The following is a 24,368-nucleotide window of genomic DNA, read 5'->3' as shown; positions in this document are numbered from 1 at the left end:
CCTGCCCGCTATTACAGTAAATGTGCGTGCTATAGCAGATATGGCGTACCGAACCGGAGCCGGCTCTGAATATTGAGATTTGATCACATCTGGCCATCAGCTGATCAGTGCAATGTCTCTTTGATTTTGTTCTCATAGACTCTCATCTCAAAAACTAGCGCTGAAAAGATGGCTGACCTTATTGCATATGCATTTGTAGGAGTTTCCCTTTCAGATGCAAAATGTATGGGAGGAGAATACTTATGTGAATCATGCAAGGTGATTTACTAAGGCATTTCCCAGATGCTAATCTGCTCTTCTCTTGGTAGATTGCATTGGTCATCCCATCTGCGCTTTTTTCAAATCTCGTTGCTAATTTGCTCTGATTAGTGTGGTGAATGATTTGCTTCAGAGCATTAAAACACTTTGGGCCAAAATCTGACTCAGAGTGTTTTCATGCTCTGAAATACTTCACCACACAAACGAGATTGTGGTCAAAAACATCACGTCTGTCTTTTTTGTCACGATGACATAATATGTGAATAGAATAGAATCTTAAGTTGTCACGACATAACCGCTGTAGCCTTGACGTCATGTCGCCATAGAACAGCGCAAGGAAGTTTGCTTTTGAGCAATCAGAGGTTAATAAGTGCCTTTCTCATGGTCCATTGATGATGAATCACTTCTTAAACTAGAAGCTACACAACAACACCCTAACATGTTAATGTTAACAACCCCATGAAATCAAAATGGCAGTTGTGTGGCTTTTAATCTATCTCTGAGATTTGAGGCGATCTATATGCTAGTGTACAACTAAAAGAATTTTAGTTTTTTTTAGCAGATTGTACAGTTCAGTCTGCAGCTCCTCTTTGGGCCACCAGAGGGAACCTTCACCAGCATTCTAGGAAGTCAATTCCTTCCTCTACTTTGTCTGAAAATCACTCCCTGTACCCTAATATAGTGCACTTTTTAAGGGGATAGCTATTTGTAGTGGTGTCCAAAACCATTGTGGGCATTATCAAGTGCACTCATTCAACTCAACACCCGGTTGCTAGAGAATACTCGTGTACTGTTAGCTTCGTGCTGAATGTATTCCCGCATCTTGACTGAGGATATGAATGCAGCACATCATGTGCACTCTGTCTGTATCCGAATTTGCTCACACGTTTTAATTACTTTCTGTATTAGTGAAGTAATGTTGGGAATTTGAGGCAATTTTGGAAACAGCCAATTGTATTAGCTATTAGCATGTTTAATGTCACCATAAAATCAAAATGGACCATTCTTTTTGTAAAAATTGAATATTTCAGTATTATATTTATTATAAATGATTTATCCATGCACATCACTATTTTTTTTAATTCATTTGTCCTTGTAATCTTTAAAGGGATACTCCACGCACGCAGCAGCAAGAGCCCTGGTACAGGTTAAGAAAGATGTCAACAAATCGAGATGGGATCTCGTAAGACTAAGGCCTTGACAAAATCGCTAAAGTTCCCCTGCTGGTCAGAACATTGTAAATGCAACAAAAACTCAGACCAAACATGCATAAAAACAGCTTTTACAAACCCATTGCAAGTGCTTTATTGAAAGTAAAATCTATAAATTGCAATTAACTAGTAGTCATCCAATATTAATATTACTTTTATTAATTTTCAGGGCTTGTTTTGTTTGTTCCATGGATGGCTCAACTAAACAGGCCAACTATTAGTCCAACTAATTTTTAATCTTATGTCCACAAATGAATTACTAGGAGTGCTGCTTGGGTGTTACGGGGTGTGTTCCTTTGGTGCTCTTCAGTTTGGAGATCCAAAGTGTTTCCCAGATAAACAGTAATTCTGAGGCACTCAAAAGGAAAATAAATATAAAAAGCCTTTATTTAAACTTGGCTATCCATTAAAAACATATGCCAACATGTTTCGGCCTCATTGGCCTTCTTCAGGGCAAACTCAAAATGGCAGTCAGTAGACTGCAAGCTATATATCTGCATGTAGTCACATGACCTAAAGTCACAGGTGCTCATCTGCACATATCACCTGACCAAGAGCAATAGGGACAACTTGCTCTAGATAAGACAGGTCACATTTACATATCAGGATAGTTTAAAATATCAATGTAAATGGATGCATATAACAAGAGGTTACTTTATATGACAAATTACAGAAAAAAGAGTACATAGTAAAAAAAAAATAATATTTATTTTCATACTCTAATTATTTTTTAAATTTTTTAAAAATAAATAATTTTTAATCTTATTAAACGACTGATCAGAGATCAGGTAAAAACCATAGACACTTCGCCACTAGGGGGCCATCTCACTGACTCCACGTGATTCGTGGTGAACTATTGAAATTTTGAAACGTTTCGAAACAAAGCCTTGTTCACTTGAGTTTGGCTATTTGATTCATGAAAAAAAAAAGATTTGTAAAGGTTTGAAGCTTCATGAAGCAGTGTTTCGAAATAGCCCATCACTAGCCATGACTGGATACCATTTAACAAACCTGAACAACTGTAAACTCCTTTGGAAGGAAGGACTCTGCATCATTATGGCCACTCTGGCCTTGACATCAGTGTCACTGTCAGCACAAACTGTCATTGTATTGTTGGCATATGTGTAAGTTTGGCTGGATCCCCGTGGTGTTTGGCTTGAGAGAGTGTGTGTGATGCCCTTATTTATTCTCCATTCTGCAGAACTCATTGTGATATGTGGGCCTCATAAATCTGCGCATGGAAATGCCAGTCAAAGTTCACACCTAAGTTCATTTCATGCTTCACTGTCTTCCTCTGTGTGTGTGGTGCAGCATGTTATCGTGTGAGATTTTGCATAAATATATGCTGGTTTATCATAGATTCTTTTTGTGTTTGAGCGCGTGTGCGTGTTCAGAATTGATTCAAGCTCTTCTGAAAGGGTTTTTCTCAAAGATGGAAGATTTAATCAGCCATTACAGTAAAAAATGATTCGTCTTACCTTTGGTGACAGGATTGACTGGGTTAAACAAAAGCCACTGCTTTCAGTTCTTTGTCATCATGGATAATAGTCTAGTTCAGAGGTTCTCAAACTTTCCAGGTGAAACTAAAAATTGTGGACCACCTACAACCCCAGCATCTTAATTACTAGTTTTAACTTCAAAATCATAAAAAAGTATATAAAAAAAGAAAATTCAACAGAAAAATGTATTACAAATGTTTATATCAGTCAATCAAGCTTTTCATAAGCAACTATTTTCAAATTTGTGTAATCAGCCAATGAATTTGCCCACCATTTTGAATTTTTGATGGACCACATTTTGAAAACCTCTGGTCTTGTAACTTGGGAAGACATGCAATTATGTAATTTCTTTCATTTTGTAATTTAATTTCTTCTCAGGTAACCTTCAGCCACTCTTACTTTAAAGTTTCTGACTCTTGGGTTCATTTCAGCTAGTTCTCAGTAAAAAGTTCATCACTGAATTTAGCCTATTACTGTCATCGCATGATAAATCGAGACTTCCTGCAAGGATCTTCTAATCTCGGTTTTATAGGCTTGCAATTTCATGGCATCTGGCTTCTTCTCACATTTTACATAAACAGACTTTTTATGACAAAGAGCAGATGTGAATCACTTCTATTTTCTTGTTGCGGTAACTATCTGTTCTTTCGTCTACAGTGAGTTTCTTTTATGTGATGAACATGTAAACCTTTGATAATTTGTAAGATAATGTGTAATATGGTGTAAAATCACAGTTTATTATTTATGATCACAGGCTTATTATGAATAATGGCCTAATGCTCTTTGAACTTTCATTAATCCTACCGTAATCTGCTCTAATCAATCACTTGCATGTGTTTGAGTGTGGTGAGAGTGCCATTTCTTTGCACTTATTTTGTTCTCCCCCTTGGAGGCAAGGGTTGGTCACAGTTCATATGCCGACAAAGAGAGTTTTCTAAACCAGTTCCTGCAATTTACATTTTTGTTCTTTTGACTAGTCTGATAAAACCTTGGAGGTTCTTGTAGTCAAGAACCATCTTTAGCTTTGACTTTAAACTTGGTTTAAGAATCATTTACCGTAAATCATGCCAATCTATCTACAAATCATTTAGATTACAGTCAAGACAAAATGTTGTTAAGGTACTCATGTTACTAGCCAACAATAGCTAACTGCTTTAAATGTTACAACGCACTGAAAATCTCAATTAGCGTACTACTAAAATAGAAACAAAATCGACAACAACTAGCAAAACATCTCAATTGAAATAAATGAGTCGAAATCACAGTGACAATTAGCATTTAACAACATATTTAGCCATAAAACAGACCTTACATGATTGTGAATCAGTGATTCGCTTTTTTTCAACTACTTCACTGTCTGAATGAACCGTGTTTGGACAGCATGTTTGATTGTGCAGCTAGCTTTGTTTCAAAGACAAAGATGTAGCATTTTGCTATGCTAAAGTGCTGCTTGTTAGAAAAAAACTAGCTTGTTACTTGAAAACTTTGGGCAAATGTCATCTTTATAATGTCAGTGCCGTAGTAGACTGCTGGTTGGCCTGTAATTGCCTCTCTTGCTAGTGTTCTGTATAACCCAATCTGTTACCATGGCCTTGCTAATGATGTCACAACAAAAGTAGCTCTGTATTAGCCCATCTGTTACCATGGCGCTATTTCTGATGTCAAAAATCTACCGTCCTTCTCGTAGCCTGAGGTTACTACAGCGGGCTTTTATGATGTCAGATTGCAGCGTGGTCCTGGAGAGCTTGTGTTTTATCCTTGCAGTGTGTCAGCTAGTTTACTTCACAGCTCCCTTTATGAGCCCCACTGCTATCTTTCCCACAGACATCAACCACTCTCCGGTCCTCTGTGTAGAAGCTAGTCACTTTTGGACACTTAAACAGCGCAGCCGGGAGTTTCACACAGGACTGTGAAGTCGCAGCCTTAAAACAGTTACAGTTACAAGTTTCATGTTGTCCCTGTGGTCTTTCCATTAAAGGAGGAGTTTAATTATCAGTGACGCAGCAATTAATGTACGCTTGTTATGCCAGTAAAAGGGCAATGGGTGTAGTGGTGTTGAGCAATCTCGTGTTTTATTTTCCCACACTATCTGAGCCAGCAGCCGTTGAAAGAGTTGTTTTATCTTTACTCTTTCATTTTTTGTTTCGGAAGTGCAGTTCATTTTAGCAGTTGAGGAAACAAACAGGAATTGGAATTAAAATTATTTGAAATTCTTATAAATATTTTCATTTTTTGTCTAGACTTTAAATGTTGGCTTAAGAAAGCCTTGTTTGAAGGTTTTGAAAAAGGTATTTTAAGTTTGCAAAAGCTTTTGATAGATGGATGCATAGACAGACAGACACACGGACAGACGGATAGATTAAAATAAACAAATAAATGATAGATTGAGAGATAGACAGGTAAACAGACAGATAAAAAACAGATAGATAGATGCTGTATAATGACAGATGGATAAACAGATAGATTGACAGGTTACGAGATAGACAGATAGAACGTCAGATTGATAGACTGACAGACGGGCAGAATGACAGACAGACAGACAGTTTGAGATATGGAATAATGGATAGATAGACAGATGGATAAATAGACTGAAAAACATATCGTTCCTCTTTGTCTTTATCTTTATAGTTGTGGTGTGAACTTACCTATTGTCATTAAATTTGGATAATTATGAAAACTTTATTGTTATTTAACTCAATAGTTAAATTTTTTGTCAGGAATTCCAACGCGCTCTTATCCTAGGGCGTCATATAGTGACGCTTTTGAAATTTCGTCTAAATCCAACGCACATGGCACCCTTTAGCGTCAATATAACACGCTTCGGTAATGGGTAGGTTTAGTTCTGGGCTAGGGTTAGGGTTAGACCACTAGGAGACACCTTCTGGCCCATATTTATCTGCGTCTCATATTTACGCTAAAGGGTGCCATGTGCTTTGGATATAGATGAAATGTCAAAAGCGTCAGTATATGACGCATTGGGATGAGAACGGGCTGGGAATTCACCTAGAGCAGTGTTTCAAAAGGCTCAATGCAACAGTGCCATCCAACAAATCGTATTTTCGAATGTCGTACGTTGAATCATTATTGCTGTATCTTTCTAATGCTGTTTTAAACGGTCCCATCACAATCATTTATTATTGCCGCGAACGGCTCTTATTGGACAAGGTCCAAGCACCGACATACAGAGAATCGTCCGGGACCACCTGACCAGATTAACACAGAAATTCTCGTATTGTTTCCCCAACGAACGAAGAGTTGGGAGTGCTTTGATTCGCGACCCTTTTTCAGTAGACCCAAGTGATGTGGATGTTGTACTCTCCATTGATTTGCAGACACAGTTAGTGGTTGAGAAACCCAATCCTTATGGCAGTGTGATTTGCATGGACTTAGTTAAATTAAGTTGTATTAAGCAGCAAATATGCCTGCGGGTATAAATAAAGAATCAAATCAGTTTTTTTTCTGTGTTTTTGAGGGCTTTGTGAGAGTGTGTGTATGTAGTGCCGTGCTGCGTGATTCTTAATTAACTCTTGAACAATGGGCCAGTGAAGATCAGAGAGGCAAGTGAGGGGCTTGTTGTGTCTCCTTGTGAGCAGCTTCCTGAACACATGAAAGGAACACACACTGCCCAAAAAAACACATGTGGAGAGAGGTGGAACTTCTGTCAACACCAAACTATGACCTTCAAAGTGAACGGCACCCCCCCGCTTCACCTCCCACCCGTAAATGCAGACAGCAGAATACATTCATTAGGGTGCTTTAAGCACACACACGGCATACACGTTCGCATTGTTCTGCCTTTTTCCCAATTCCTTTTGTTTCGGCACTCTGTCTATCTGTCTGGTTATCATTGTCTAGGGTGGGGTTGTCGGAACGCCAACATTTCAGTAGTTGACACCATTAAAAGTGAAATTTCATGATTTTCGATGTCATCTTCAGAATATGCAAAAATGGATATGCTAATTAAGTAACACATTCCTTTATTTATGTTTTTGAATGTTAAAATGAATATATAAACAACAAAACAATAGCATGTAGTCTTGTGTTTGTCAGTTAAGTAGTTATTTAGTTATATATTTATCTTCGTTTTCAGTTAAGTTCTAAGACAAGCAAAATAATAATAATAAGATAAAAATTATTATTTTTTAAATGATATTTCTATGGAGTTGTTTTTTGTGTTTGCTTGCAAAACTTTTGTTCATTTGCAATACTGGTGATGTCAATAATTTGAAATGGGACAAAAAATGTATAATTTAATGCAAGTAGATGTATTTTTTTATTTTATTTTTGTAGAATCAATGCAAAAGCATTGCAATGGAATTTTTCCTATTATCTACAGTAGCCAACATGGTATTTTGACCGTTGCTCCTTCACACACAAAGATCTGATGCGAGGAGACGCGATTCTGATGCCTGCCCCAAACTGTGATGAGCAACAATGCGACTATGACAAGAAAAACCTTGAGCATTCTGTCCTTTTAGGGTCACATCTTGTGACATCATGTCCTGTTTTTGGTAATTTTACATATCTTTGGTCTGTGTCGAGTTCAAATTTCATTCGAACCGCACCAGTTTGTTTGCTAGAGGACCGAGACCCATCTTTTCAGCATCTCGGTCTGCTTGTTTGGTGCGCACCAGGGTTTAGATGGCAGCGTTCACACTTATTCAAATGAACCGCACTAACAGTAATCACACCAGGATTCATTTTAATCTACAAACATGCCAAGTGAACACATCCTAAATGTATCATTTTCTTTTTTTTTTTTTGGTCTGGACCAAAAGAACCGAACTACGAGTCTTTTGTCTTTAGCATGTGGTCTTTACATATTTCAGAATGTCTGATCCACAGTCTTTGATGAATTCTGGGGAATGATATGTATAACACAGTAGAGTGTCCTGCCATGGGTCACACCCTTCATATCCCTGTTTTCTGAACTGTGGAAACAAGAATAGGATTTCAGCCAATGCACATCAATACAGCAATTTCCTATTTGCTCATTTCCTGTTTTGACAGGAAGCAGAGGAAGATGGCTTGCTCACACAAACAGCGAGAGCAATGGACTGCTGTCCTCAGGTAGTTCGGAATCGGCACAGGCGTTAAAAGACCTCTCACACCCCGTTAATGAGAATGGCCTGCCGCGCGTGTTTAGGAAAGGAAGCTTTTGTGGAGAATGCTGTTAATCATTTCTGAAGTGGTGCCCTTCTTCCCAGGACGCTCCTTTTGACCCGCACACAATGCGACGCTTTTGAAAGCACCGGTTTCTTTTGTTTTTCCATCACATTCCATCCATCACTGCAATCCATCTTTCTGTGGGCAGGGAAGTCGTCGTCTCTGTTCACACCTAGCTAGTGCGAGTACAATTGTACCTAGGAACCATTTTTCAATTGACATTTCGGTTCAAGCGTAAGTGCCTGGCTGCCCTGTAGAGATAACCACCTGCTGATTCATAAACAATGGATCACATGACCAGTCAAATACTTACTTTAGCTTGATACATATCTTATATATATAATTGTTTTTCTCCTTTTTTGATAATTAGGTTATGTCCATTTGTCTTTGTCTGTCAACAAACACAACAAACACAAAATACATGTTTCAGGACATTTTTTGAGAGGATAAAATGTTTTTGTTGAGAAAGTTTGTCTATGTTAATTAATTATCATTTCTTTTACATTTTATCTTTCAAATAGAGGTTAAAAACCAAGCAAATATCGACCAAAATAAATCGGCAGCATTAATCGGCCAAAAAAACATATCGGTCGACCTCTAAAGATTATGGAGTCACATGACATGGAGAAAAAAAGTGTTGTGGCCACTTGTTAAGATTTTGGTCCTACAACTTATTAAGTCCCTCGTTTTAGGTAACTAAATTAAAACTTAACTTAATTAAAACGTAAAAGGTTTTTCTTTGTTTAGATTGAACTGAAACTAGGGAATGATCTTGTTTATTTAATGCATGCTAATTTCTCCTATTTGACTTTTGCCATCCTCTATTGCTCACATAAACATTATTATGTTGTGATGCCTCAAATCACTTGTAGCATGTAAAATGATTGATTTAGTCTAGTTTTACATATATATAGGCTATATAGAAGTAAAAATCTGCTTTTAATAAAACTGATATTAAACAAATACTTTCCTAGTCGGAAATAAATATAAATAATAATAATAAATAGTTTCCTAGGCAGTAATACATATTTTAATATTAACTATTAAAATATTAATTAAAATGAAATATTCTCAGTTCCACCCACCATTGGCAGACATGTTCATTTTTTTTTTTTTTTTTTTGGACACTGCGTAGAAGTATTTGTGATTAAACTAATTCTTGAGACTAACCTCTTTCTCAGATTGCAGGGCAGATACACTGACAGGCAGCCAGAATACCCCCACCATTATGCACTGCCTCCAATTGCTAATTAGGAAATTCAGTGATTATTAACCTTGGCACTAGACAGCGATCTCCTCATTTCTTTCATTATAGCCTGGAGTTGATTTACTCTAAATGCTTTTTGTTTGACTGTAGAGAGAAAGCAATTGCACGCTGTCAGATGCACACAAAAGCCCTCTGTTTTAGATTTTTGGAAAATATTATGCTTTGACGTACTCCCTTTCTTTCTAGCAGTTTGACCTTCTGTTTGCTTTTAAGTGATTTTAACCGATTTTACAACCCTTGAACCAACCTAGAGTTAAATATCTGGCTGGAGATCACAGTGGTTTAACTGGAGTTTGAACCAACAACCTTGATCTACCACTACCAGGCCAGATCTCTACGCTGCAGTGACGGATTATGTACAGTCACAAAATAAACCTGTACGTTTTTTTATTATTATTTTACAACAATAACTGGCTGACTTCTGCATATTTAATGCTTATTACCAAATAAATAATCGATATGAACATTTGATTTTTTATGTGAGAAGAAGCTTGTCATTAAGCAAAGACATTTGATCAATCAGAATCAAGTATTCCAGAGAGCCATACAACTTAATACACCTTATGTAGCCCTACCCCTTTTAATTGACGGTTTTGAGTTGATCGACATTTTTATAAAAGGTGTGATTGCTTACTGTAAGTGTTTTGTATTTATATTTGTATTTGAATGTACAATCATAGGTTGGTTGATCTATGTATTGTAAATCAATTCTACAGGTACTCAGTGAGAATGTACCATGTGTGATGAAGGTGAGGGGTCAAAGGTCAGCGCTCCTGAATGTTTAACTCTGTTGAAGATGCAGTGCACTTCTACCCTGACCTTCAGAAGCTGTACAATAGCTGACCTTTGACATCTCATCCTAGCCAATGAACCCCTAGGCACAGACAACATGCTTTGTCCTACATTTTGTGTAGGATAGCGTTTAGAAACACTCAAAGTCTTCACTGAAACTCCCTCGTATGGGTAAAGAGAGTGTTCGTAATGCCGCCCCAGCCTCGCTTTAACCGAGTACACGACTAAATGTGTCAGGCCATTAAAAATAATGTAATGAACTCTCAATGTAATAGGCTCTCATTCATATGCAAATCAGAGTGGATTCAGCCTTGGCCTTTCTTGCTACCTCACTGCACACTGACGCTTGTGACATCACTATTGGATATATTCTCCGAACATTTCATGTTTTAATTGCCTTGATGGACAGAGGACCAACAGGCGGAATGAATCCATCAGCGTTTACTGTAAGTGCAGGAGAGATGCGTTTATGTAGGTTTAGTGCTTCCAGGCACTTTCAGGGAGAGAGTTTAAATCAGGATGGAGAGTTTCTTTTCTTTTTGCCTTGTTTCCATCAAATGGAGCATTTTAGCTCTGATAAATGACAGTTATAATACTGGTCCAGTAGAAACAATCTAAAGCACCTAATCTTTCTTTTTCTCTCTGTCCTATCTTCACATTCCCTGTCCTTTTATAATTTTGTCGTTTCAATTCTTGCCATTATAAGTCAGGATCGCCTCACCTTATCCTTGCTGCCGTTAATGGGTAGCAGATAGATTTTGCTTTTGTATTCAAGGCCGTTTATAGTCGTTCCAATTGTGTGGCTAAATGCCTTTTGTTACTAGTTTTGATAAGCAAAGATTTCAATAAAGGGAGAGAATGAAAGGGGAAAGCATTTTTTATAGTGATTAAGGCGATTGGTTTGTGTGTGCTGCCTTATGTCTGCTCCAGACGGAGAAGGGTTTGGGAATCCTCAGTCTATCTTCCTATCTTTATTCGCTGTGTCTAGACGTCTCTATTCACCCAAAGAAAACATTCAGACCTGCCAATCTCCGAGAGTCTTGGATGCCTTCCTTGATGTGTGTCCAAATATCTGCAGCACAAAGCCGTGTATTCAATCGAATGTGTATTGGATTATTTAATTGAATTTTTTTGAAACACAAAATGGCTTAACAGCCAAACAAAAATGGCTCTCTTTATTATATACAATGTCTCTCTCGGTTTATTTTATTTATTTAGCAATGTTTCTCCTAAAATTCCTTATGAAAAACATAGGGCAGCTCGCTGAATAGCATTATACAGATAATTTGATCTTCGGAGAGTTGCTGAGAAATATTTGTCTTCTAAAACATATGGAGACACGTGAGATTCTGAAGGGTTTTTAGGGCTACATCTACATTAATTTCCTGAGGACCAAGGTGTTTGAGATGTTCTGACATGTCCTGACATTAGTACTTTTTTCAGTTGTTAAACATACAGTATTAATGGCACAGGTGCAATTACACTATATTTAGCAGAAACAGGGCTACCATAATATATGAGAAACATGTATGTACATTTTTTGAGAGAATATTGTTTATGCGTGGTTATTGAAAAAACGAAAAATGAATGTTTCAGAGGGTTAATTTGGTTAAATTTGAAAACGGCATTTAAAATGTATCCTCGAGGGAGCGCGTTTTCAAAAAGATCGGTTTCCGCAGGACTAAAACGCTGTCCTCAGTTGTGGACGGAAAGAAAACGATGCTTTTTCCAATGAAAACGTATTACCGTAGTGTGGACAGTGCCTAAAACTCTTGCTTAGAATTAAATTCACTCTCTTGATTTGATTTGCTGTATAGGAGGAACAGATGAGATTTATGATTAACAAGACATGATTTTTCTTTCCTATCCTTGTGGCCTTGCTCCAATAGTTTTGACAGATTGAATTACATTTAATTACGCTGAAAGGCGATTGTTGTTACCAGTGAAAAAGGATTAAGGTCACCGGTTGGCATCTTTCATCACATGTTGTTGCAAATTATCTGTATATATCATCGGAATACAAAGGACATTTTGACAGTAATTTTAACCAACCAACACAAGTTACCTCACATTTTAAGTGAAGTGAAGTGACATGAAGGCTATGCATGGTAAATCATGCTTGAATTTGTCCTCTGCATTTGACCCATTCAAGTAAGTTCACACACATTAGGAGCAGTGATTATCGAACACACACACTGCAAACCGTGGACACACACCCCCAGAGCGGTGGGCAGACATTCACTGCGGATTATGTGCCTTACTCAAAGGTACCTCTGTCATTGCCGGTATTGAGAATCAAACCCACAACCATGGGCGGATTGACCATATGGGCAATTGGGCAAGCACCCAGGGGCACCACGTCCAGGGGGGCATCACACAAAATTTATTTTTCTCTTTTAAAACAAGCGATTCATTCTCAAACGTATTTCTAGCGTAGACATTTACCCTTTCTTCAGAGCGTTCCCTGAATGTTTTGTTGAAAGTTTATTATTAGGGCGCAAGCCCTGAAAGGGCGAAGGCCCTATTGTTTTCCTTAGGATTATTAGGGCCGTGGCAACGCAACAAACTTTGAAATTATTTTAGGATGCTTTTGAGACTCTTAGCATGCTTGGAATTGCATGAAACTCAACAGACACATCACATTTATTAGCCAGTAGACATGTGCAAAGTTTCAGAAACGGGCATGGTGCAGGGACTAAATAGCGCCACCTTTTGACAAAAGTGGGGTTGTTAGTTTTAACTACAGTTACAAAAATCAGTATGTATATTGCACTCCTCAAGCCGGACAACTTTCTAAAACATAGTCATTAGCTCGGACCAAGAGGAAGTCAGATATTTTGGTTTGAATATGGTGAGCCTCTCTCTGAGCCTACGTCCCTGTATGGCAAGCCCTTTTAACATTTAAAAGCTAAGTTTGCCTATCCGGAATTAACATTGTAGATATCAACAACGTCTTTCTGTCTAGTTGTAATTACATTTTGGATAGTTTGTATTATCATTTAAGATATCTGTAACATAATTGTGACTAGTCGAAATGACAGAGTATGGCAAGCCGTTTTAACATTTAATCATGAAAGGGCCAAAGCCTTCGGCACCACCACCCCGGTGCCTTTAGGTAACTAAAGGAACCGGGCTTGCGGTGCCACCGGCTTGGGCCCGCCATCGCTGCTCGCAGCTATATTTTTCATTATTTTCCAACATCTAATGTCCAACATCCAACGCGGGGTTTTCTAGGTGTCACCAAATAGTCTTAATCCGCCACTGCCCACAACCTTCGACTGTCTAACCATTAGGCCTCTACTGCCTCTTTTTGTCCAGTAGGTCCTGTGAATTATTTAGCCCGAGTCATCAAATCACATTCCACTCCAAGGTTTACACACTCAGAGTAGTCTAAGACACCAGTCTCTTGTGTGAATGACTCTCCCTAATTATGCTGATGTGCCACTTTAGATGTGACTTTGGAGATTGAGTTCCAGGGACGAGTGCTTTAGAGCGAGCAATCTCATCAGTTCCCGCGCTGCTGTTGCAGACGAGTGGAGCTCATGCAAATTACCGACGCATGTGTTTGTGTGTTTACCTCTTCCTGTTTGCATTTTTCACTAGGTAATTAACTTCTCTTCTCGCCCACACGGGCTGGTGTGTGTTAAAGCCGAGAGAAGAGGTCTCTGTTGAAAGCAGATGGCTCTGGGAGGGCTTACAGGAAGTTGAGAGGAGGCTTAGAGCTGTGGAAAAGTTCGTGAAAGTTGGATAGAAGCTCTGTTCTGAGTTCAGTGTTTGCAGATTGAGGTACTTTGATTTTTTAGGATATATATAATAGGGGTTTTTGCATCAGAGGAACCTTTTTTTTTTATAGTTCCTAGAAACTATTGGCGGAAGTACCCGGATTTTGGCGTGTATGAACAATTTTAGTTCTAGGAACTCCTGTTGGAAAACTTATTTATCTCCTACTTCAGAGTAGGGTCTAAGCCAGCACTATAGGAACTACATGTGACGTTAGTGTATGCTGATTGGCCGAACACATGCGAAACAACAGCACCAGCCCCAGCCATTAAAAAAAAAAGCTGTGTAAACAGATTATGGTCTATATATTTACTCCACAAACTTAACTCTACGAACATGGAAAACAGTGATAGATGGGCCTCTTACACCGTGTCCTAACTACATGCAAAAAAGGTATCTTTTCCACGTTAATCAGAGTTTTTGTCCTAACCAGACGAGACGGCGACACGTGAAGTTTCTAACTTAGAAACGGTTCCTATTTCTGCGACGTCGCGGCTGACAGAATGAAGACACTGGTTATGAGTACACATTATTAAGAGGATAACGGATAATTTACCTCAGATTTTGAAAGCATGTAATATAGCGTTCAAAATGAATTCTATGCAAACATACAACTGTACTTCATAACAAAATTAGTCAATTAAGTTAATCTTTTGATTTTTAATAATGTTATTTCTTGATTTGATTATGTCCTTACCCATTTCCAATGTGAGTGCGGGCCAGCAGTACACTTTCACAGAGAGACTCCGCCCACACGCTGTTCTGAATGGCTGTGATTTTTGATTGACGTGTGGCGTCTCACAGTCGCGTCGCGTCTTGTGTGGACAGAAACACTTGCTGTCGCTGGAATTTTATCGCGTCGCGTGTAGTTTAGACACGGTGTAGTTAATCCAACGCAACTTTGAGGGGACCAAGCTAAACGTGATTATGTATTTCTGCTCAGCGAGCAACCACCACACGGCATACGCTAATACCTTTTCATATTCTGTCTACTTTATATGTATTATGTATTAGACAGGACTGTTAGACAGATAGTAATCTAATGAACACGGAGAATGCGAGCACTGCCAGCTCAGGTTTTGGCTGGCCTTCTCAACGGTGTCAAAATAAAAGTCACAACAACAAGCGCGACTCACGTCACTTCAGAGTTTCTACTGGCGGTGCGAATGCAACCAAGTCCTAAAAAGTTTGTCAAATCTTGATTTGGTCAAATCACATCTATCATACTTTGAAAGTCTTTATAAATGCAAAATTTTTGCACCAAAACATAAGGTTTTAGACTGTTCTGTGTACTAGATCAGACATTTTGTAGGGCTAATGGACATGATAATGGACTATGACTTATAAATCATTATTTTTGATGAGAGTGGTTGGCTGAAACATCCTTTTACGGCATATGTGGCAATCAACATTCCAGCCTCCACTGACTGAACTGCTGTCAGGCTGAACACACAATGACTCTTCACTCAGGTGCTGCTCTTTCCAAAGTGTTCAGTGGTGCCATCCACCTTGATTAGCTTATTAATAGTCAAGAACACCCACAATCCCTTGCAGCAATTACTTTCCTTCCATGTTCTTCACCTTTCTGCAGGCAGCTGTACTTCTAAACAGATTGAAGAGTTGATTTATTGCTTTTATTTCCATGAACTCTGGCTAAAGAGATAAATAAATCAAAGAGCAGTCTGGAGAGTTTCCAAACAGTCTCTGCACATCAACTAGTTTAATTAGTTCCAGAAAGTGAGCCGGTGAGCATAAATATGTATGTGCAAGTGAGTCTCTTGTGCAACTTAGGCGGCGTTGTTAGTTTAACTAAGTTTGACTGTTGCATTAGCCCTGGGTCGCATAAATCTCTATGTTGTGCTGAGGAGTTATGAATTCTGCTCCAAAACTGAGTGAGCTGCCTATCTAGACAGCACTTTAAGGCCAGATTATTGCTACCAGGCATCACCTGTGGGCTTCATGTAGAAAGCAATCACTGTAATGGGGAAAACAAATTTGACTAGAAATCTATTTCATTCAATACAGAATATATATTTATAATTTTTTAAGTAAGCAACATGCTAACTCTCTTTGTTGTGAGTTGCCTTTCTTTTAAACATACATAATAATAATAATAATGGGTAATTGTAATTGTGATTTTTATTTCACAATTTTGACTTTATTTCTCACAGTCCAAGTTTATATTCTGAAATTGTGAGTTAACATCTCCGACTTTTCGAGCATTTTTCCCGCCTCAGAACATGGCAGTACCAACACAATCTCATGAATATCTATACCTCGAATGTCATTTCTTGTGGCATTTATACGCCAAAAATGGTTTTTGTGTGTATATGCTACGCACTAAAAAACCCTGGGGTAGGTTTAGGGGGGAGGGGGGTGGATAGTTCGTGCGTATTACACGCCAAAAAGTGCGTATCATATGCACGCAAAAAACGCGTACCATATACACGAAAAACGGTTTTTGGCGTATAAATGGCACGAGAAATGACATTCCTGCTATAAATACAAACTTTCATGAGATCAGGCTCAATCTTCTGTTTACATCTTGCAATTCTGACTTTTTTCTTCTGAATTCTGGAGAGCAGAAAGCAATTCTGTGACACCGTGATTATATCTGAACAAATATTTATTTCGTGAACATATGTGATTTTGTGCATTAATATGAGTGAAAAATTAAATGTACCAAACATTTCTCTTACATGTGCAAGATATAAACTAAAAAAACTGCATGAAATAAAGTCAAAATTGTTGAGTGTGAAAAACTCATGTTTGATAAACTGAGAAAAATTGAGAGATATGAATTCAGAATTGCAAGACATAAGAATAGTGAGATAAAAATGTGCAATTTCAGTTTTATTTTTTATTCTGTGGTGGAAGTGGGCTTTCATAAGAGCTCACAAGGTTTGGGAGTGCTTATAGTTTGTCTTGCGGCAATAAACTGCTATTTAAGCTCAAAGAAGCTTTGGGAATAATGGTCTGTGGTTAGAACAGCCTCAAGACCGACTGACTGGCCATCCAGGGTTTGACGAGGCACTGACAGCTGGAGTGATCCATGAGGAGAGTGAATGGGAGGGTGACAGACAGATGGGAGACTGTATTGTTGGTTATCCAAACAATTTGGGAGAAAGCTGGTTTCTTTCTCAAGCCCCATTGAACAGGAAAAGCTAAAGGATCTTACTGTTGAGAGCGATCTGTGATGGATAGGTGATTGGGACATACCTGCATTCTTTTTTGCATGGACCCTGGAGATTGAAGATGTTCATGTCAATATACAACTGCTCAAATAAAGCAAATCGACTGTGAACTACACAGGTACATATTTGGCTTACTTGGAGCATTTGTGTACAGATGTACTTTTAAAATCTGGTAGACATTACTGTATGTTCATAGTACATTCTTTTCTTGATCAAATCGATTTTTTTAGACCGGATTTTTGCTGGTCAGTAATCAGGAATAATATAACTGAATTACTAGCTTGAGCACAGTAATCAAGTTTTCTTCGCTTTAGTAAGATTTAGTGCACTGTTTTATGGAAAGCAGGGCAGTGTTTAGGAGAGGTCTTGATCCTTTGACTGTGTGCTACATACATATTCATGCATGTTAGCTCTGATTTATGAAACCTGCCACCTTTTCAAATTTATAGACCTTTTAATTGATTAATTGATATTGGAATAATATGAATAAATTTGTGTAATTTGGGGATTTTGTAGAGGCTTTTTAACCAGCACTCAACGTAAAGTGACTGTAAATTTTCTTGCTTATGCCACAGCTATTTAGACAGAGAGACGGATGGATGGATGGATTACTATGGATTACAATTACTATGAAATATTTGAGAAAGCTGTGTAATAAGTAGTTGTATCATACGCATGCAGAATAGAAGAAATAATGCCACTGACAGTGGATATAATCAGTCAGACAGTAATGAGAGAGCACCAACTGTGGCCTGTCACTCAGCAGACAGACAAACATCTGTGTTTCTAATGACCCTCTCTCTCATTCTCCCGCGGTATGTGTGTGTGTGTGATCATCTTACTGCTGTAAACACATGTTAATAAGAGTTTGCTGGGTTTTTTTTTTTTTTACATGTGTAAAAATACCATCAAATGTTGTTTTATTTGTAGATCAACATTTTTTATTCCTTTATTGGTAGATTAATTTAACCCTATATCTATCATTAAGTAATTATTTCTTGTCACTTTTGATCAGATTAATTCTATTAAATCTTACTGACCCCAAACATTTGAACATTAGTGTATATTGCATTTTTATAGCTTTTTTTTTTTTTTTAAAGAAGCTAGAAGAAGCTAATTTTTTGTTTTAAACTCAGAATTAGACTCCCATTAAGAAGCTTGTGGCTTGAAGCCAGATTTTTAAATTGAAATTTTCTTTTATATTGGGAGCCAAGGAAAGTCAAACCCCACATGTTCTTATATATACACACACACACTACCTGCCGCCATCCAATGCTCCTGTAATTACACCCATAGCAGCTCAGAGCTCCTGGTCTATAGCTTACATTATGACCCTGCTTAGGAATCCTTCCTGGGCTGCAGCGTGTTTGGGTAGACTGACCAAGGCATATGTGTGTGCGTTTGTGTAGATTGACCATGGCATGTGTGTGTGCGTTTGTGTAAAGGTCCACGGGGATTAGTGTCGGATGTGGTCTTTAGCTTTTTAGAGTATAGTGAATGTAATCTGTATTAATGGCCTGCTGTGAAAAGACCCAGCGCTCACCTTTTCACTACGGGGTGTGTAGAAACAGCTGTTCCTGGGACTTTCACGCAACCTCAGAACAGCTCCTCCCTCACATACCTGCTGCAAAAGTGCCAGCTGCTAGAGACTCGGTCAAGTCAAGTCACATTTATTTATATAGTGATTTATACAATTCAGATTGTTTCATAGCAGCTTGACAGTGATTACAGGAAAACAATGATGCAAATTTGTAAAGCAGCTCTGAAATACAATAGTAGACTGCCATTATTCGGTTGAAATCAGTTCAGTGTTGATTCATGAGTTTAATTCAGCTATAAAGCAGTTCTGTAGAAAACAGTGATGTCATCATCCAGCTGTGTTGAGTTCTCATCCAATCGTGTCAGTGCAGTCAGATCAATAATGTTGCTGAATATTAAGTGTCCCTAGGCGACACAGTCAGATGTGTATTTTTTGCATATAACTTTAAACCTGTATTTTGTTATAATACACTAAAATTTGATGAGCCTAAAAAAATAGGTTGTAAGATATAAAAGTCAACACGTCGTTACAAACCCGCTATGTTTTCTTTCTTCTGCAGAACACAAATTAACATATTTTAAAGAGTGTTTTGTTCATACAATGAAAATCAGTGGGGTCCAAAGACAACAATGGATCCCATTGATATTCCTTCTATATAAAAAAAAAAAAAATAGAATGATTAAATGATGACAGAATTTTCAGTATTTGGTAAACTATTTCTTTAAGGCAAAATAGTTTGATGCTATCCCCAGGCTAAAAATTATATATATATATATATATATATATATATATATATATATATACAGTATATATATATATATATATATATATATATATATACAGTATATATATATATATATATATACAGTATATATATATATATATATATAATTTTACACACACACACACACATATATATATATATATATATATATATATATATATATTTCAGTTTATATATATTCAGTTTATATATATATATACGTATATTCAGTCTTGTCTAATTAAATATGACATCTAGCAATAATTTTCAGCAATGGTGTTCAAATATCATAGATAAAGTTCTTTATCCACATGTTACAATCTTATCCATCATCATATGTTTTTTTTTCTCTTTTCACCTTCTCATTTGTCAGCTTCTCCATCTCCCTTTCCTTTCTCTCTTTTTTCACTGGCATGTATTTCTGTAGCTCTTCCCTCTGTCCTTTCCCCACACTCATATCTCATCATCATTAGTTTTAGAGACAGTCAGACTAGCGGGCTGAGGGCACACATGTAGTCATTTATCCTTCTGTTGGCTTTCTGTTCTTTAGTGCATCACTAATCAGCAGATAGGCTCCTGCATTCATCCCCAGAGCTTCATAAAAACCCAGAGCTGACTGCCAATAAAGTCACACAATGGCCAACTACAAGCCCCAAGGCCAGGGGTCTAACCCTCATCTTACCTCTCATCATGTCTCTCTCGCTCACTCTCTCTCTCTCTTCTCAATTTTTTATAGTTCTCTTTCTGGCACTATGGGATGGCAGTACATTTTACTATACCGCAGAAAATACATGTATGTCTTCAAGTCAATGTGAAATCAAATCAGGATTCTTTGATGAATAGAAAGTTCAAAAGAACAGAATTGATCTGAAATGGAAAGCTTTTGTAACATTAATCACTACCATTCAAAATTTTGGGGTCAGTAAGAATTTATTTTTTATTTTTGGATGAAAGAAAATAGAAAATACTTTTATTCATCAAGGATGAGTTAAATTGATCAAAAGTTACAGTAAAGACATTTATAATTTTAGAAAAGATTATATTTTAAATAAATGCTGTTCTTTTAAACTTTCTATTCATCATAGAATTTTGGGGGGAGGGAAATGGTCTTCAAGTCAATGTGAAATCAGGATTCACCGCATTTATATTTTTAAAGCAACACTTTGGAACTTTTCCTCTGCGGTCGCCCTACAGGTTGGAAGCGGAATTGTCCATTTCCATTTTAAAAAGAATCTTGTGTACACACACACAGTGTAAATCATAAACGTCATGAAAACATCTGTAGAATGTCGTTCTACCATCTTACATTGAACATTTTAGAAATACATTGCAAATGAGCAAGCATTCCAAAATCTAAACACACACACATTAAATTTGATTTAACAGGGGAGTTTTTCTTGCATTTTGAAGTCTGTTTTAGTAGTATTTCTGATTTAATTGCAATAAATATCTTAATTTAGTGGTAGTTGTTTAAGGTTTCAGGTTTCTGTGGCTCCGTAAACATCAATGCCCTGGGCTCCAGTCAGGGCCTAACCTCATTAATCTAGAATGTGACATTTGTCTTTCAAAAGACCAGAATGTGAGTGTGGATGTACAGCATTACAAACAAGTGCTGTGAAGGAATATTTTGCTCTAAAATTAGCATTCTGCCATCATTTACTCATTCCAAACCTGTATGGTTTCTTTCTTCTGTGGAACGAAAAACGTCCAAGTAGCTTTTTTCCATGAATAGAGAAAAAAGGGTGACTAAATAATGACAGATTTTTCATTTTCAAGTGAAGAATTCCAGACAAGCATGTCATTAATTTCCAATTAATTCTACATTTTTAAATCGGCGGCTGGTTAATCCTTTGTGTTCAGTTGTAGTATCATGATAAGTGATCCTGTATTGTAGGCAGCAATAGTTACTGCTCCAAGCACTCGATTGTCTTCGAGTGCGAGTACACACACATAAGCCCCGTCCATCAGGTAGACATGGCGTCATGCCCCTGGCATTGAATGGGAGATGATTATTTTCATGCTGGGTCTCTTGTCATATCTCTCCCTGCTGGGAGTCTTATCAAATGTAAATACACTCTGCAATGTGCTTCGTGCCCGGGCTCAGCTGTTGTTTTCTTTACACCCTACCGCCCACCACCCCACCCCACTGCTCAATCCCTCCACCCACAAAACTCTCACTTTTCAGCTCTGCTTAGTTTGAAATATTATAATTAAGATGAGGCTTCTGGGACAACTAGGAAGATCTTGTCTAAATGTCTGAAGGCTTTATGGCTGGGTTGGTTTTTATCAGCAAAACTACATTTCTCTTATTTAAATGCTCTTATTAATTTTTCTAATGGCCTGCTAATAAATTGTTGTTTATGGTTATAACATTTAGCATTTTTAGTATTAATATCACAAATGATTCTTTGTTTTAGACCGTGCACTCTGATAAATCTGGAAATTTTTTATTTTTTATTATTTTATTCTATAATCTTTACAACATAAAATATAACATTATAACACAGAAATAATAAAATTCATTTATTATTATGATTATAAATAAATCAGATTTTCTTTAAATTTAAAGATTTGCTGCATTAAATATATATATATATATATATATATATATATATATATATATATATATATATATATTAGGGCTGTCAAACGATTAATAGCGATTAATCGCATCCAAAATAAAAGTTTGTGTTTACATAATGTGGGTGCACTGTGTATAATTATTTTATATATATAAATACACACACATGCTTGTATATATTTAAGAAATAGATTTATATATAATTTATATTCTATATAAATATAAATATTTTATATTTAATTTTCTTAAAAATACATGCATGTTGTATATATTTTGTTATATATATATATATATACAAATATAGTAAAATAATACAATTAATAAAATTAAAATTAAATAAAATTATATATAAAAATAAAATAAAAATTTGAGATTTATATTATCATATTTTTTTATGATGTATAGAATATTGTTATTGTTGTTGCTGCTGTTGTTGTTGATAAGGAGAATGATGATGATGATGATATTATTATGGTTTTTTTGAAGATGGATGAATGAAATGTTGTTGTTTTTTTCATAATTTTCACATTTCAGAAATGTATCGCTTTTTACTGTAATTTTATACTTTAGACAGCAAGCCAGAATTCATCTGGAAAACAATAAAAACAAGCATAATTTCTATCTATAACAGCTCTTTTCGCCTCTTTTGCTCTCTGTAGGATCCTGGATTTGCTTCCTTTATCATTGACCAGCTGCAAGTGCCCGATTGGCCGCTGAAAGGAGGACATGAAGGAAGGAGGTGTCAGGTGTGTGGAACACCTGCACAGCAGCTAAAACAGCAGGCGCTTCAGACTCTCCAAGAACTGTACCCTGGTTCCCACATGCCATCTCTGCCTCCCAACACTTTCCCTGGGCATCACAACGTGGTCACTCTTTCCTCCAGACCTACCAAATCGAGGATACCTCACCCGGCGCACAGCGTCCTGCCCGTAGGGGAGCGGCAACGTGAGCTGGGCTGGTCTCAGAGCCCGTCTCCCAGCGCTGGTCCTCTGAAACCCAGCATGCAGGTGACCATGGGAGGAAGACCTCTGGCGGGGACCATCGGCTCAGTCACCATTCAAGCCCAGCAGTATTTAGAGGGCATGTGGAGCATCTCACGTGTCAATAACTTCCTGCCTCAGCCAAACCCGGTATGCAACCTTCAATTTCTCTCACAAGATCTTTTGTTTATGCATTAATTGAATTTATTTACACACATTTACTACTATACTAAAAATCAAACTCCTAATGTGTTCAATTTAGAAGTGACCATGTTTATTTATCGTTCACAGTAGCAGTAGGGTGTAGGGGTTGAATATAACATATGGATGCACTTTTGCTAAGTCAAATGTGCTGTTATTGTCATATAATGGTTGAGAGGTATGGAAAAGTTCACTTTGAAGGGCTTTTTGAAGCATTATTGTTTCTAAGTGCTCAGCATAGGCATCAGTTATAACGTTCGGCCCGGTTATGTGAGCTACAGCTGTCTGAATGAGTCGCGGTTGAAAACACCTGCATAACTGAATCAAATGCACTGAGTTAGACATGGAGAGCATGCTTGAAACATAATGCACTAAGACTGTGTGTTAACATTTTATGTCCTCATTGACAGATTTGCAAATCTCTAGTGCCGTTTTACATTGTCAGTGCACCTGTTGCTTTGTGAGTGAGTGTTTTGGAAATTAGTATCATGTAGTCAATGAATGGATCGGTATTGCTGTTTCAGTTACACTTTATGATGAGGTAAATGGATTACCATTCAAAAGTTTGGGATCAGTAATATATATGAAGAGTTCAGATGCAAAAGCCTCTAAGTGCCATTTGACATTTTCTTCTAGAATGATCATTTTTATCAAGCTCGTATATTTAAGTTCAGTAATTTCACTTAAATGGCAATGAAGATTACCTACGAATTGTCATTTAAGTGAAATCACTGAACTTAAATATACAAGCTTGATAAAATGATCATTCTAGAAGAAAATTTCAAATGGCAGTTAGAGGCTTTTGCATCTGAACTCTTCATATATATATATACAGTATTTTATATATATTATATATATTAATATACTGGTTTATTTTTTCAAAAAAATCATACTTCTATCCAACAGTGACACATTGAATTAATTAAAGTGACAGACTTTTACATTGATGCAAAATAATTATATTTTAAATAAATGCAGAATTTTCTATTCATCAAAGAATCCAGAGATCACAGTACCAACGTTTCTATTAAAATATTAAGACACCAACCGTTTTCATCTCCGATAAGAATAAGACTTGTTACTTGAGCACCAAATCAACATATTAGAATGATTTCTGAAGGATTGGAGTAATAAAG

At 37.1% G+C, this 24,368-nt stretch overlaps 1 protein-coding gene across 2 annotated transcripts in view; it reads left to right on the top strand.

Moving 5' to 3' along the window:
- Positions 1–24,368, top strand: part of kif26ab (kinesin family member 26Ab) — a 99,266-nt gene that overhangs the window by 14,797 nt on the left and 60,101 nt on the right. For both annotated transcript variants that reach the window (XM_089120520.1, XM_039667001.2), the window contains exon 3: positions 22,711–23,181. In XM_089120520.1, coding sequence (XP_088976646.1) covers positions 22,711–23,181 — 471 coding nt within the window. The remainder of the gene's footprint in view (positions 1–22,710; positions 23,182–24,368) is intronic.

The sequence above is a fragment of the Pimephales promelas genome, chromosome 15 (assembly GCF_988280905.1).
Source record: "Pimephales promelas chromosome 15, fPimPro1.hap1.1, whole genome shotgun sequence".
Lineage (NCBI taxonomy): Eukaryota > Metazoa > Chordata > Actinopteri > Cypriniformes > Leuciscidae > Pimephales > Pimephales promelas.
The sequence above is the reverse complement of the archived record's forward strand: the minus strand, read 5'-3'. Positions and strand labels throughout refer to the sequence as shown.